We start from the raw sequence: 15,922 nt of genomic DNA on the forward strand, positions 1-15,922 counted from the left end.
TCCAGTCTTTGTGCTGTGAGTCCTTGCTTGCTGGCAGCTGGACGGTGGGAGTTCCTGGGTTGTAAGTCAGCTGGAGACTCGGTCTTGGAAATCTCTGAAAAGCTGTTAAAGGAGCAGCAGTATTGGCCATTTGTATTCCACAGTTGCCCTGAGTGATCTCGGCTACTCCTCCGGGTTGTTCATGGTTCCCTAAGGTAAAGCTTTGTTCCCTGCCCTGTCAAGTGTGCGAGATGGGCTCCCGATAGCCCGTGAGGGACTTGCTTTTTGATCACAAAGGACTATTTGTGGGCAACCCATAACCCCTTATTTTATTTAAGAAAACACAAGACCCATATTAGTGTTCTTTGTTTCAAAAGTCATGCTCTTTGCCTCTTATTGCCAGCTGGCTCTGAGCTTTCTAGAAGAACATACGTAAATTCTGAAATAGAAAGTAGCTGTGATAAACTGATTATTATTCTGCTACTAGGGATTTTAAAACTAGTGATTATTAAAGTAGGTAGGGAGAAGGTAGTCCTAACAGTGCTTGAAGTCAGGAGAAATTAACAGTCGAAGTCAGCAAATTGGCTGTAATGAAAGTCAGTTGGTAAATTCCTAAGAGCCTATGAGTTTAACGGAAGAGACCCTGAAGCTCTTTTTCTTAAGAAATCCTATGTAGCTTTGCCGTCCACCAGTGAAACTGAAACGCAGAGGTCCTCTCAAAGTGGACTGTATGGCAGTGTGTTTAAAGCTCTTCTGATTATTCCAAGAGAGCACGAGCCCGGCTAGGCAGACCGCTCCTGGAGCTGGCGGAGAGTGCTTTTCCTCCACTGGGCTGACCACAGCTGTACCAGATCCTGAGGTGTGTGTTAGGCTTGTAGAAGCGTGTACCCAGTTCAGTGTCTGCAGTCGCCATTTTCTGATGGGGGACTTGAAATGGGCAATTCAGTCTCAGTTTCACACAATATACGTTTTAAGTGTGTGTGTTTATTTAAGGAGAAAGAAACCATTTTCTTTAAACTTTGTAGCTGATACGCCCCCGCCTGCTTACCTGCCTCCCGAAGACCCCATGACCCAGGATGGCTCTCAGCCGATGGACACAAATATGATGGCACCCTCCCTGCCCTCAGAAATCAACAGAGGAGGTAAAATGCATTGCTGTGTATTCCCTTTTTAGTGTCTAAAGTTTATCTGTCCAAACGTTACTTTCTCTCACAAATGTTTATTAGTCTGTAAAAAGATAGCTGTTGGAGAAAGAGCTCAATAAGAGAAGCTAGATAGAATTTTTTGGATTACAAATAAATCTTTCCTATGAAGAACAAACACACTGACTTAACTAATGAAGGCCTAAGTACAGTTGTGCAGTCTTCTGTTGAGAGCACAATACTTGATGATTTTGAATTGGTGATAAAAGAATATTTTTAAGTGAAGGACAGAGGGGTAGTAGTAAGAAGCAATGAGCATAACATTACTAAAGTGGAGTTGTCACTGGTGATTTCCAAAATTAGAAGTTCATATAACAAGGCTTTCCAAAGGTTCTTTTGTTGATATTCATCAATACCATTATTTTCCAGCCCTCATCCATATACAGCTGCAGCTGGAACAAACTAATATAACATTTGTTTCTTTCTTGCTATATTTATTTGTTTCTAACCTCGTTACAAAAAGGGGCGGAGGCACATGTTTTTCCTCTTCTCACCTGGAAGAGCATAAGCAGCACCTCTAAGCAGGATGGAGCATTTCTTTCCCTTTCTGGTAGAGAGTGGGTGCGTTTCCAGCCCTGTCATACCATAACCATCCCGCCGGCAGTGACTGAGGGGAGAACGCCATCGTTCTGCACTGGCAAGTGGTGTGGGCCCAGCCGAGCAGAGAACTCGGGTCAGTGAGTGTTGGGAGAGTCCCTGAGCACCTTAGGAGGTCATGAGTTGTTGAAGAAAACTGCTCCCAAACAGCCTCTCGTGGAAGAAGGTGCCACCCTGGTGCCCCGTGGCATGGACCATTTCTCAATATGTATGCATTTTATGCACATTGAAGTTACAGTGCAATCTCATTACTAGGTGTATGTCTCATTTCGTTCTTACTACTTTTTTATTAAAATGGGAGGTACCTCAGACTTTATCAGAGTTGCTTACATTTTTTTAAGTTCTTAAAACCTGATGGTAAACTTAAAGAACCTTTCTTAGATGTGCAGTGTAGTAAATTGGAATGTACAACTTCTTAATCTGTAAAATATTTTTACATCTGTCTTACTGGCTCTGTATTTTATGGTTCCTCATAATCTCTCGAACAACCTCCCAAACATAATTATCAACCAAAAAATAAAAATGCTGGTTGAGGAAAAAAAAAAAACTCTCCTGTCTCACCCATCTTTGGAGTTTGTATTTCGGGAACAGGACAGCAGGAGAGGATGGGCACAGCACCGCTGTCCAGTGAGGAGCGGGTGGACCCTGTGGCGATCATGGTTAAGCCTAAAATGTCTGCTGTCAGGAAATAGGCCTTTCAGTTGCTATAAAATTTTTCCTTTAAATAGCTTTTTGAAATTTCCCCATTAGAATAGGTTTACAGTTAATATCTTCATGAGGAAGGAATGTTGGCCTTTCTGTTACTGTTTTACCTTTGCTGGTTTTCCTAAGGCAGGACTCAGCACACTACAGCCCGCAGACCAATTCAGCCTGCTGCCTGTTTTTGTAAATAAATTTTTACGGGAGCACAGCTACGTCCATTACGTATGATCTGTGGCAGCTTTAGCACTGCTAGGGCACAGTTGAATAGTTGGAGTGGAGACCAGATGGCCCACAAAATCTTTCTGGTCTGTTACAGGAAAAAATGTGTCATCCTCCGACCTAAACGAATAGTATCTTGAACAATCCCAATAGCTTATAAAAGCCTTCTCTAATGATGTCGCAGCCTTCTTTTAAGATTTAGCACTAGGTAAATCACTAAAATTTTGCGCTTTGAAATACAGCAAGCTGACCTGGGATCGTTGCTCAGCAGAGAAGATAGCGTACGCCTGTATTGGGCTCACGTGCTTAAGTGTATAGAGCGGCTAACATATGCGTGGATTTTTTTTAATGATCGTTTTCTTTGTTTTCTTTACCGAATGCTAAAATTAAGTGCATCGGGATATCCGTGGAGGTTGATGTTAAGAACACAGAAGTACTTCTTCCTAAGCAGTTACAGCTTATGCTTCTAATGCGGATATTCTTTCTCTTTTTACGACTGTATGCTCAGGACCTCGTAAACCTCAGATCATTACGTATTGGCATACTGGGCATACGTGGTTTGTATTCCTGGAATCTCTAAAGCAGTGGTATAAGAGGTTTTACTACAGAAGGAACTTATCTTTAGAACCTTTTAGTTGCAAATGTTTAGAAGCATGTTCTGTTTGGAGATTTGTTAGTCTTAAGAGATTTGACTTAACAAGCTGCATCCTGTCAGTAAAGTTGGGTAATTTCCATTGTTGGCCCATTCTGGGAATGGAGAGACAAAACACACCTGCTCTGCATGACTTAAAGCAAATATAAGGAAGTTAGCATGAAATCTGGATGAGCGAGATATGATTCATTCTGTAAAAATGGCCAGCTGGCAAGATTTCTTCCTGCGTTTGAGGACTGGAGCCGAGCTACGGCTGTGATCGTTATTGGCAGCTGAATGTGAAGTAAGGGAACTGCTTATCAATGATTAGAAACTGATTTTCATTGCTTTGAAAAAAGCCTAGGCCTGTGAAGGCTTTGTTGAAAGTCACCCTTTTTCTGCCAGCACCTTTGGCACATTTCCTGTCCTCTATTGTGCTCTTCCCATTGGTTTTTCACTTGCCACTTGTATTTCTTTAGATGGGGAGCCAGCGTCTGTGGTGGGGAGCGAGTAGCATATTGTGAGTGTTCAGCAAATGCTCTCGGTATGCTTGCTTAGCTGGCGTTTTGGTGATCTGATAGTAATTGGGGAAAATTATTTTCCAATTAAAGGGAAATGTCACACTTAGTAAGGAGGACCTATTTTGGATGTCATAGAGAAACCGTATACGTTATAATGGCCCTTGCTTTTCCATATCTTCATTCCATGATCCTGAGCCAATTTTACAACACAGTTTCAGTTTTTGAGAGCCTGAGGCACTAACCGAGGTTGACTATAAGCTTTTCTTTCTTACAGATGTTCAGGCGGTTGCTTATGAGGAACCAAAACACTGGTGCTCTATTGTCTACTATGAGCTCAATAATCGTGTGGGTGAAGCGTTCCACGCCTCCTCCACAAGTGTGTTGGTGGATGGTTTCACCGATCCTTCCAACAATAAGAACCGTTTCTGCCTTGGGCTGCTCTCCAACGTTAACCGGAATTCCACTATTGAAAACACCAGGCGGCACATTGGAAAAGGTGAGTTTGCACTCGAACCTCTTTCAAATGTTTGTCTCTTGTGTCCCTGTTCCCCTAGAACCCACTTAGTTGTTCCTAGAGCAGACTCGTATAGCAAACACCAGGTAGGAAACACTGGCTCCAGTTGGTAAATATTCTTTCAGTTTCTATCAGCAGGACGTTGCTCACTTCCCAATCAGCAGTTTTCGTGGTCTGCCGCCTCATCGGAGTTGGTATTAATTAGCTGAAATAGTGATCTGGGGAGCACTGCTCTAGCTTACGTTTTGCTGCAGGATAAAAGCAGCTGTTAGAAAGTGACTTAACAACCTAAAACTAAACGCAAGTTAAAACAAGTAAACCTAATGTGTTTCAAATGAGTACCGTAACTCACGGGGAAAAAGAAAGAAAGAATCAATCCAGAATAACTTATGAATATAGTGTTCGGCTATGAATCTCCAGGCCAGGCCAGGTAGGGTAGAGTGCTTCCAAACAAATCCTGAACCCTTTTTAGTAGACTTGATTATCTGGTAGCAATATGAATAAAATAGGGAACTTCATTGAGATAGAAGATGAAGCAAATGACTGAGTGTGTGGATGTTGCTGAGAGCCTGGCTGTTCACTATGGAATAAGAAACATACAGGTGTGGAGGAGGGCAAAAGATAAACCCTGTGGAGGTATCAGGGTGAAATGATGATTTAATAATATGTGTATGCATGTTTATGTTCTCGTGGATGTGTGTGTGTGCATGCATGTGCGTATGTAGGTGTGCTCAAACATGCATATAGTTTGTGATCTGTCTGCTGAAAGGGCCAACAAGCAAAGACACCCAGGAGCAGTAAGCACATCTGGTGCTCGGCCCATCATCTCTAACACCATTTCCCACTGAGAGAGGATCCGGGGTTTCTCAGGGAAAGGGCTGACTCCAGGTAGACAATGATGAGCCTGGAACATTTTGTTACACCAGACAGTGAAGAAACGTTTATGAAAATGATGGGGGAATGTCACAGGAGCCAACTTGGAGGGGCTTCCCGGGCCAGTTCTGGGACGGTTTGAGCACCAAGATAATTAAGTACAGCTATGGATTTTAAACCACTGAAAAACAATAGTAATTTTGTAAGTCCACGCCAATAATAAATGGATAAAGGAATGAATGAGGAAGGCTGGTTGGGAAATGTAGAGTGAGTGCTAGAGTTGGAAAGTCATCATTTTGCAGCCATCAGTCGGGAATCCTCAATGGATGCTAAACAGAATTTTTTGCGAGAATCAGGATATTTGCATGGTCTTGCAGTGTCTCCTCACAGACTGCCTCTTAGTTACAAGGGAGAATAAAAATCAGTAATCATACAGTGGAGACATTGGACAGCATCTTGACTGGGAGATCAAAATTATCATCACCAGTGAGAGACAGATGGATGTCATATACCACCGGATGTGATGCCCTGAGAAGGAAGTAACATCACCTATGCAGACTTCCAGTCGAGAATGCCAGTCTGAATCTCATCAGTGGGGAAACTTCAGACAAACTCAAAATTCTATTAAAAAGGGTGAGGAGGAACTGTATTCGTCCAAAATATCAACGTCAGAAGACAAAGGTGTGCAAATGTTCCACATTAAAAGAGATTAAAGAGCTATGACAGCTGTGTAATAAGCTGACCCATTGACCCACATTACAATAAGCTGTGTAATGATCTGTCCCAGAAAGGGGAAAAAATACCACAGAGGGCCTTACTGGGGTCAGCAGGTAGAGTTAGAGCACGAGTGATAGATTAGGTAAGACTATTACATCAATGGTACATGCGCTGGCATTGCTGACTGTCCTGTGGCTATGTAAGAGAACATCCCTAGTCTTAGGAAATGCACACGTATATGTATATACACACAAATATGTAGATAAGTAGAGATATCTGTCCATCTAAAACAAATCCTGGGTCAGAATATATATAGATCTATGCATATACATGTATATATGTGTGGATGTGTATATATGAATGTATATGAGGGTGTGTATAAAAGCATAGAGGGGAAGGAGGTGCAAATGATCAAACTTGTCACAATAGATGAATCAGGATAGTGGTTATATGAGTGTTCTTTGTTCTGTTTTTCTTGGCTGTTCTATTTCTGTAAGTTTGAAATTATTTCTATGGTAAACATTTTTTTAAAATGACCTATAAAATTTAGAATAGTGGACTAGATTAAGTGGTTATTTAATAAATGCTTAAAAGGCATTTGAGATACAACACTTGATCCTTAAAAAAAAAAAAAAAGCCTAAAACAGGAATTAATAGATAGTTCCTTTATATGATTAAGGGAGAAAAAATAAACCCTAACCTTCACATTTGATGATGAAATGCTACTAGGTTCGTAACATAGAGATCTATGATCTGTAAACCCTGTAAATTGTACATAAACACAATTTTGCATACATTTGGGACGGAGGGATATATTTTTCCCTAAGTTCTGAAGTTGACCATTACCCCAAAGTACTAAAAAGCCATTGCACTCTGGAACATTTCTATTAAAAATTAGGAAGAGGGGCGCGTGGGTGGCTCAGTTGGTTAAGCATCTGACTCTTGATCTCAGCTCAGGTCTTGATCTCAGGGTGAGTTCAAGCCCCACATTGGGCTCCATGCCAAGCGTGGAGCCTACTTTAAAAAAACAAAAAATAGGAAGAAAATAAGGATTCTGGGAATGCGGTTATTTAAAATTATTCCAGATGCCTTGACTAATGTATTCAAATGTAGAGTTATCGATAATGGAAATAAGCCAAAATTATCAATATTGCAGATGATGTGATTAACTAATTGATAATATTCTTGGGATAGATTCTTGGAGTGAAATTAGTAGGTCTAAAGCTCTTGATATATTATGCCAAATTACTTTCCAGAAAGCTTTTATTACTTTCCACTTGCACCATAAGTCTGTGTATGAGTGCCTTTCCTCCTTCACCCATGTTAGTATTACTGACATAAGTAATACTGACCTGGTAATATTTATGGTCCTTGTGTTTATTCAAAAGTTCTGGTTGTTTATCTAGAAACTTCTAAAGAATTTATTTTTAGAAACTATATGCCAGTTTTCTTTAACCTGGCAATAACCAGTTAGAAAATATAGTGGAGGGGGATATCACATTTCCAATAGCAACAGCAAATGTAATTTTTTGGAAATAATCCGAATCAGCAATACATGAGAATTATGTAAAGAAAACCAAATTTTACTGAGAGAAAGAAAATTTAGGTATATAAATAAGCAGTGTTCCTTAAAGAGAAGGCTTAATATCATGAGAATATTTTAAGGATGTCTATTCTTCCTAATTTCAGTTTATGGGTTAAAACAACCCATGCCAGAATCACAATGTGTTATTTTTTTGAAAGTGGGAAAATGTGTTCTGATATTACCTGGCAGGATAAACAAGTGAAAATAGCTAAATTTTTAAATGGAAGAATAAAGAAGAAATTCTTGATGTTAGGTTAAATATTATGAAAACTACAATTAAATCAGGTTTAGACAAAATGGTAGAAGAAATTAAACTCAGACTATATTGTATTTCAAAATTAATGTATGTTAAGTGAAGCATAACAAATCCATAGTCTTCTAGTGGTCCTGCAGTAACAAAGTTAGCTTTTAGGTGAGGCTATAGGGAGAAACCCTGACCTCATTTCATATATGCAAATAGATTAATGAATTGAGTTTTGTTGTTTTTTGTTTTTAATGGTAAGCTATTAAGCTAGAAGAAAATACATTTGATCAAAGAGGTAGAAATTTTCTAAGCATAAAAAGCAGTAGAAAAGATCACAAGAGATTTGACTACTCAAAGCTTTCAAACTTCTGTAGATTAAAAATACAAAGGACTAATGGGGAAACAAATAGGAAATAAATTATTTATAGCTTACACATAGCTCATAAAAAAACAATAAAAATACTAGAACCCCAGTGGGATAAATAGGTAAGAAATATGAACAGTAAGTTCATAAGAGAAACAGATGGCTAATAAACATATGAGAGCATATCCAGTCTCACATGCAAATTAAAACAATATTGTTTTTCAGCTGTAATTTATTTTAATTTATTTGTTTTTGTCTTAAGCTTACTCAGTCCTGGCCCAAGCAAAACGAGAAAGGCACTCATACACTGCTGGTAGGGTGTAAATTGATACAAGCATTCTGGAAAGTCGTTTGGCAAAGTGAGTCAAGAGCCTTCGATCCAGTGATTTAACTTCCAGGAACCTCTCCCAAGGATATTATCAAAAATAATCCAGAGACATTTATACTGGCATTGTTATAACAGAAAATTAGTATCAACGCTATGGTCCAGTATTGGGAGAATTGCTAAAGTAAATTGTTGTATCCATATAATCGTGTAGATACTTTAAATGTTTACAGAGAAAGTTTAGTAATACTCAAAACCTGTAATCCAGTGTGTCCAACTATTAACAGTTCTTGTCTCTGTGTCACTAAACAAGTGATGATATTTTCTGCTTCTTTATATTTTGTTTTACTTTTTAAATGTTCAAAATGAAAATTCCTCATTTTTATAATCAGGAAAAAACTCAACACACACACACACACACACACACACACACACACACACAGTCTGTCTCTTAAATTGTTTTCTCTACATCAGGCAGGAAGGTGGGCTTCTGTTCCAGCAGCTATTTTAATTGTTACAGAAGTCTTAGCCATTGTGTGTACATGTAAACACAACACATAATTTTTTGGATTGGATTGGAGACAATAGTTTTAGCATTGGCTGAGGCATATGCCAGAGTTACCTGCACAGTAGATTGTTTAAAGCCACATGGGATGTGACTCTGTTCGCTGCATGGCCTATTAATAATCTCCCTTAATGGTGTAGGGCTTTGTCAGAAAGCCCCCTTCCCCCCACTTTCCTTTTTTTAAAGGCTGGGTAGGATCAATTTCCTACACTCCTGGCACTCTAAGATGTCACAGGAAGAAGTTTGGAGCAGATGGTAGTTCGGGGAGATCAGATTGCACACAGTATGAATTATTTTTATAATTATTTTCCCCTGGACCTTACATCTTCTAGCTCTCAGCACTACTTCCTCCACCTCTGGTTTTCTAGTTCTTTTACTTGTCTTGACCCTCCTTTCTTTGTTATTTCCTAGACACCTCTTAGGCGTACGTGTTAACAAAAGAACATTGTATGACCTAATAGGGTTAACTAAGATTTTATCAGTTGTGCAAGATTTGGAGAGTATCTGTCTAGTTAGCCAAAGTTTAAATCCATGCAAATTCATATCTTGAAGATACACAGATGCTTTTTGGCTGAGGAAAATGATAATGAAGACATTGCATGTGTTGTCTTCCTACAGGAGTGCATCTTTACTATGTTGGAGGGGAAGTGTATGCCGAATGCCTCAGCGACAGCAGCATCTTTGTGCAAAGTCGGAACTGCAACTACCATCATGGATTTCACCCCACTACTGTTTGCAAGATCCCTAGTGGGTGTAGTTTGAAAATTTTTAATAACCAAGAATTCGCTCAGTTACTGGCACAGTCTGTGAACCATGGCTTCGAGACAGTCTATGAGCTCACTAAAATGTGCACTATCCGCATGAGCTTTGTCAAGGTAAGTGAGCTCCGAGTCGACACACTTGCTGCACTTCCCCTCAGTGTACAAATCTGTATCTTCTTGATATGTGTCCGTAGAAGCCAACTTATTACCAAGGCATTTTTGAACTTCAGTAAGGATGTCAGTTATTATGAGGATATAATTAGAATTATAGGAGTGTGTATTAAATGTCAACAGTGTAGGAGGCTTGAATAACTTCTTCCTATTTGAATAAGCACTGTTTTAACTATTGTAGAACCATAAGAAAATATTTTGTTATATATTTAACATGTATAATTTAAATGCATCATTTTCTTAAGAGATCAATTCAGTAAACACACCCTCCCTACCTTTTCATTCTGTGTTTTTAGTACCTTTGTGATGGTAACATTTGTTGCTTTTGTTTCAACAATAAACAGGTGACCTTTTTGTAAATAAAAATTCATCACACTGGGGTTTATTTTTGATTGGTCAGGTTTTTTTAATGTTTTCAGTAAACATCATTTTCTTATAATTCAAAAATTAATAAGACCCTTGCCCACAGATTAGTAGATGCCTTACTTCTAAGATTATTGTTAGGGTTGAGGATGGAGAAGGTTAAAGACATTACTCACAATAACCTCTTTTCTGCCTTCTCTTTTGCCTCTGAGAAATAAAAAATTTTAAGATGTCACTGAAATGTAAAAAAATTAAATATCTGATTAGATTTCATGAGTTGTAACTTATGTTGTAACTTACGCTAGTGACTGACTTGTCTCTGAATTCTCAAAGATAAATTTTCATCCTCTGTTACCTCGAGAAACAGAACTAATTATATATTTGGGTGAGGCAATCACCTTTTATGTCCTCTCTTCAGAAGCTCACCTAACTTGTTGTTAAACCTGTTTTGTAATGTGTGTGTTACAGAGGGTAATTTTGGAACCTTCCTTTGTTAATCATCCTTTAGATCAAAGATACCTTTCCCTGCGTATCATTTTTTTCTTACTTCTTTGAATCATATTAGCAGATTTTGACTCTGTTCTCTTAATGTTTTCTCAAAACATTATTCAACAGTTGTGTGTGGCTGGTCTGGTCCCTTTGTAGTCTTAAAGGTTTTTTTTTTTTACCCTTTAAAGAGGTTGACCAATACTCTGTATACCTGTGAGACTACAGAGATCTTACTCATCCACAACTGACAGTCACTGTTTGATTTTTGACTTTGCATTTTGGCTAAAATGAATTTTGAAATGAGGACAGTAACTTGCCAGCAGTGCTTTTTGTTTGTTGTTTTACTGGTATGGAGGAAAGAATACCTGTTAAGAGTCAAGAGACCCAGGTTCTAGTTTTAGCTGCCCTTTTAACTGTGCGATTAAGGCACAGGGATCCTTTGCCGATCTTCATGATCATCATGTTTAAAATGGGTGGATGGAGATGGGAAGTGTGGTAGTCTACTATTACTGAAGGACCGGACCACTCAAGAAGAATTTACGACTCTACTGCTCCAACTGGCTTTCTCCTCAAGCTCATTTCATATTGATTACCCAATTTTAATGGTTTTACTTTTATACATTTTTAATTATTTACTTTTACACAAGTAAAAACAAACTTTACACTAATAAAAAGTGTGATATAAGGACATGCATTAAAAATGTATTAGATTTCATTCATTCAGCAAATATTTTTAGCACTATTCCAGAGAATTAATGCAAAGATTGAAAAAGCACCTCATTCTCTAGGTTCACAATGCTAATGCCCTAGTATGTATTTAATCATAAAATAATGTGATATATAGTGGAATGGGGGATAATATAAGATATAATGAACATAGCTGGGAAGCTGGATTTGGAGTTAAGGGTCAGCAAATTTTGTTTTAAAACTCCTGCCGACATGATAAAGGGCAGCTGCTTATCATACGTTTGCAACAAAAAAAATTGTATAGTGTTTGTACAGTATTGTTCTTTTTTATCATAAGGATTGCATACCTTGCCCTTGTCACACTTAGCATCTTAGAGAAATGATATAGAACATTTTACTCATATTAATAGCCAATCTTGTGCTATTTTGAAGACAATCATTTTGGACTTTAAAGCACACATTTTATAAATTATTTGCACACTAAATTCCCCATATATCTGAAAAATCCAAGTCAGTTTAGCTGAACAAGTATCTCTAAGGCTTCTGCTTTGTGCCAATCACTGTGCTAGATGTTTGAGATCAAAGATAAGTAAGATCTGGTCCCTTCAAAGAACTCCCTATCAAATGGAGGAAACATGCACACAAACCTTTCAAGTTAGCAATGTACTGATAGATGCAGGAATGCATGGGTGCATATACATAGGCAGTTCATGTCTCACAGCTTTTAGCTGGAGGTTCTGATATTTATATGTGTTTCTTGAAATTCCTGGAGTAGGTGGGTGTCAGGGAGAAGTAGTACCCAACCTCTGACATCCCTCGTGAAACAAGGGTTTATCAGAGCTTATATTCCATTGCCCACCACACCAATGAGTTTTTTTGATCTTTGCAATTGCAAGATTGCCTTTCTCTCGTGCAACTTTGGTGTCCCAGTTCAGTCATACTGAAGATGTCTGGCAAGCTACCTTCTTGTACAAGCGTATGGTGGAATCTATTGATTGAAAGCCATGATGAGGTGTCAGTAATAGCTTTTGGGATATGTATGTGCTTCTCTCAGTCTGCTTCGAGATTGAAAGATCAAGAGCTCTTGTGTTGATAGGAGGACCATCAGTGACTGAGTGGGGGAGAAGCAGAATGTCAGTTTGTCTAACATAACTTTTTCCTTGTTTTCCTGGTGATAAAATGAGAATTTAATATCTGTTACAACCCTGTCAGTAACATAGTGGGAAATGAAAATGAAAGTTAAAAAGTGCCTTCGTTAAAACAGCCTTATAATGTATTTGAAAATTCATACCTCTTAACCTGGAATGTATGGAGGGACTTTAGGGGCCCTTGAACACACCCATCCCCTGAAATTGCCTGCCAAATTGTGTGTGTGTGTGTGTGCACAAGCATCTGTCTTATGGAAAGCATCCGTGTCTTTAATCAACATGTCCGGTTATGAGAATTCTTCTTACTTAAAAGTTTAACCACGGAGTTAAGCAAGTTAAATGACCTCCTATGTGTCTTCTAGGGTTGGGGAGCAGAATACCACCGCCAGGATGTTACTAGCACCCCCTGCTGGATTGAGATCCACCTGCATGGCCCGCTCCAGTGGCTGGATAAAGTTCTTACTCAGATGGGTTCACCTCACAATCCTATTTCATCTGTATCTTAAATGGCCTCAGGCTTCTGCCTCTTGAAAACTGTTGAGCCTTGCATGTACTTGAAGGATGGATGAGTCAGACACGATCGAGAACTGACCAAGGAGCCTTGATAATACTTGACCTCTGTGACCAACCGTTGGATTCAGAAATAAAAAAACCTTGGTAACATACTGTCGATATCAAGAACCTGTTCAGTTTACATTGTAACATTTTATGGTAAAATCAACTAAAATGCATACCTTTAGCAGGACTTCGTGTATAGTTAAAGGAGAGATGGCCAAGCCAGGGACAAATTATCTATTGGAGAAACGATCCTAAGAGATTCTTTTGTGTTTGGCACTTTAAGGTCATCGTTTGGCAAAAGTTTAGCATTAATAGTCTCTCTGAAGTGTGTTTTTATCAGGTTTAGAACCCGTGTTGAGTCTTCTTTTCATGGGTTTTCATAATATTTTAAAACTATTTGTTTAGTAACGGTTTTTGTTTTTTAAGTAAAGTTTAATCTTGACGATATACATAGTAATCTTTCTAAAATTGTATCCTGACCATACTGCTGTCAGAATGATGTTAGGCGTCTGCTCTTTGCTAAATATCTATGTACAGACTATCTGGAAGTTAAGAACTGATTAGACTAGTGGATTTAGGAGCATTTGAGGGGGGTGGGGGAGAGGGAAATGACAACTGCAAATGTAGAATATACTGTAAAGAGTCAGTTTGTTGCTTTCAAGAAACAAACTGATGTCTGAATTTTGCTGTGTTTCCATTTTTTAGAGATTTTATCCTACTTTTTTTTTTTTTTTTTTTTTCTCGTGTCTTCTCTCCCTTCCTCTCCAAAAGCAGTTATGCAGCTGGTTAATTCATGTAACTGTGAGAGCAAATGAGTAATTCCTGCTACTCTGAAATCGACTGCCTGTATGTTTCAATACCAATTGTATGGAGTGCTTGAATGTAACTAAGCAGTTTTTATGGAGTTTACAGAAATAGGCTTTAATTTTCAAGTGAATTGTTTGCCAAACCTAGTAACTGTTAAATATTTGGAGGATTTAAAGAACATCCCTGTTTAAATCCATTTCAAACTTTTTAAATTTTTTTGTACTATGTTTGGTTTTATTTTTCTTCTGCTAATCTTTTATATTCACTTACGCTCTCGTACATTGAGTACTTTTATTCCGAAACTAGTGGGTTTTCTCTACTGGAAATTTTAAATAAACCTGTCATTATTGCTTACTTTGATTAAAACTTTGTTGTTTCCTTCCTGAATTCACACACTAGATTTTAGGAATAATAAGATTTACTACTCTTTTGAGAGATTTTTCTCAAATATTCCTTGCCAGACGTTAACAAACTAAATTACTAACGCAGAGACAGGGAAACCGAATCGTGAAGAGAGCAGATTCCCTTTAAATCGGAACAGAAAGGACATGTGGAACTTCGGAAGTTAAGAAAAAACTAGCAAAATTTGGAATTTTACACCTAAATGTATAAATTTATGTGAGGAATTGCAGCACAAGCAATTATTGATGGACAGCACTCAGTCAACCAAAAGTTCCAATATCTAAACCTCACACAAGAAAGCAAGTGTAATATTGGGAAAGAATGAGAACTAAAACCGCCACAAGACGGGGCTCACCTGCCCATCTGCTTACCGCGGGAATGACGGGAATGCCGCAGCCGCTCTCCTATCCCCCACCCTCGCCCCAACAGTCTGCCCTGGAAGGACGCAGGCTGGAGGAGACTTAGGGTTTTCCCCGGCCAAAATGATGCCACCCTTTCTCCTTTGTATTTTTATTTTATTTTTAAAGATTTTATTTATTTATTTGACAGCAAGAGAGGGAACACAAGCAGGGGGAGTGGGAGAGGGAGAAGCAGGCTTCCCGCTGAGCATGGAGCCCGATGTGGGACTCGATCCCAGGAGCCTGGGATCATGACCTGAGCCAAAAGCAGACGCTTAACTGACTGAGCCACCCAGGCGCCCCTCTCCTTTGTATTTTTATACATCTTTCCCACAGTTGTTTACCAGCCCTATTGATTCCCCAAACGATGACCACACACAAATTTCTACTGCATCCTGCTGTCTCCAAAAACATCGTGGTGCAAGTGGACAAAGCCTTGGAGAGAATACTTGTATTATAACACACGCTTATGCATGTCTGCTGGGTCACTTAACGTTTGTGAGCCTCTGTTTCCTTACCTGTAAAAAGGAGATAATGTTGTTGTTTCCTTATCACAAAGTGGAGGTGAAGCTCTCTTGGAAGAAAAAAGTGTGAAAATACCTTGGAAACATAATTGCCATGCAAGTACAGGCATCACCATCCTTTTCTCTTGTTAGTTTGCAGACATAAAAATTTACTATAAAATAAGGCAGAATGAAAAGCACAGAGGAGCACAAAGGAAGGAAGATACAGTTCAGACTTGGGTGAGTAGAGATCAATAGAGGTTTTACGGAAAAAGTGGTATTTAAGGTTGAGCTTTGAAGGATGGAAAACATTTTGATCATTGGAGAAGCTTCTGGGCAGGAGAACAGTATAAGTAAAAGTATGTGTGACAGATACCTGCTGCTTGGGACACCCCAGCATCTGCCCACCAGTTTCTAAAGACATGCCTCCAACCCACAGAGTTTCTGTGGGATTTATCATACAGTCCCTCTGGCCACTGTTCGATGGTCTAGGTAGGGACCTCTCTCTTTGGGACTTCTGGGGCTGGAAGTAAGGAAGGGTTATCCTGTGCCTGGCTGAAACTACAGTAAACCTTGGGATTGGCCCTGTATGGGCTG

General features: G+C 38.9%; 1 protein-coding gene across 4 annotated transcripts in view; it reads left to right on the top strand.

Moving 5' to 3' along the window:
- Positions 1–14,376, top strand: part of SMAD1 (SMAD family member 1) — a 74,093-nt gene extending 59,717 nt beyond the window's left edge. For all 4 annotated transcript variants that reach the window (XM_032412931.1, XM_032412930.1, XM_032412929.1 and 1 more), the window contains 4 exons: positions 1,005–1,121; positions 4,126–4,347; positions 9,657–9,913; positions 13,020–14,376. In XM_032412931.1, coding sequence (XP_032268822.1) covers positions 1,005–1,121; positions 4,126–4,347; positions 9,657–9,913; positions 13,020–13,163 — 740 coding nt within the window. In that variant the 3' untranslated portion in view covers positions 13,164–14,376. The remainder of the gene's footprint in view (positions 1–1,004; positions 1,122–4,125; positions 4,348–9,656; positions 9,914–13,019) is intronic.
- The last annotated feature ends 1,546 nt before the right edge of the window (positions 14,377–15,922 follow it).

The sequence above is a fragment of the Phoca vitulina genome, unplaced genomic scaffold (assembly GCF_004348235.1).
Source record: "Phoca vitulina isolate PV1807 unplaced genomic scaffold, GSC_HSeal_1.0 scaffold14, whole genome shotgun sequence".
Lineage (NCBI taxonomy): Eukaryota > Metazoa > Chordata > Mammalia > Carnivora > Phocidae > Phoca > Phoca vitulina.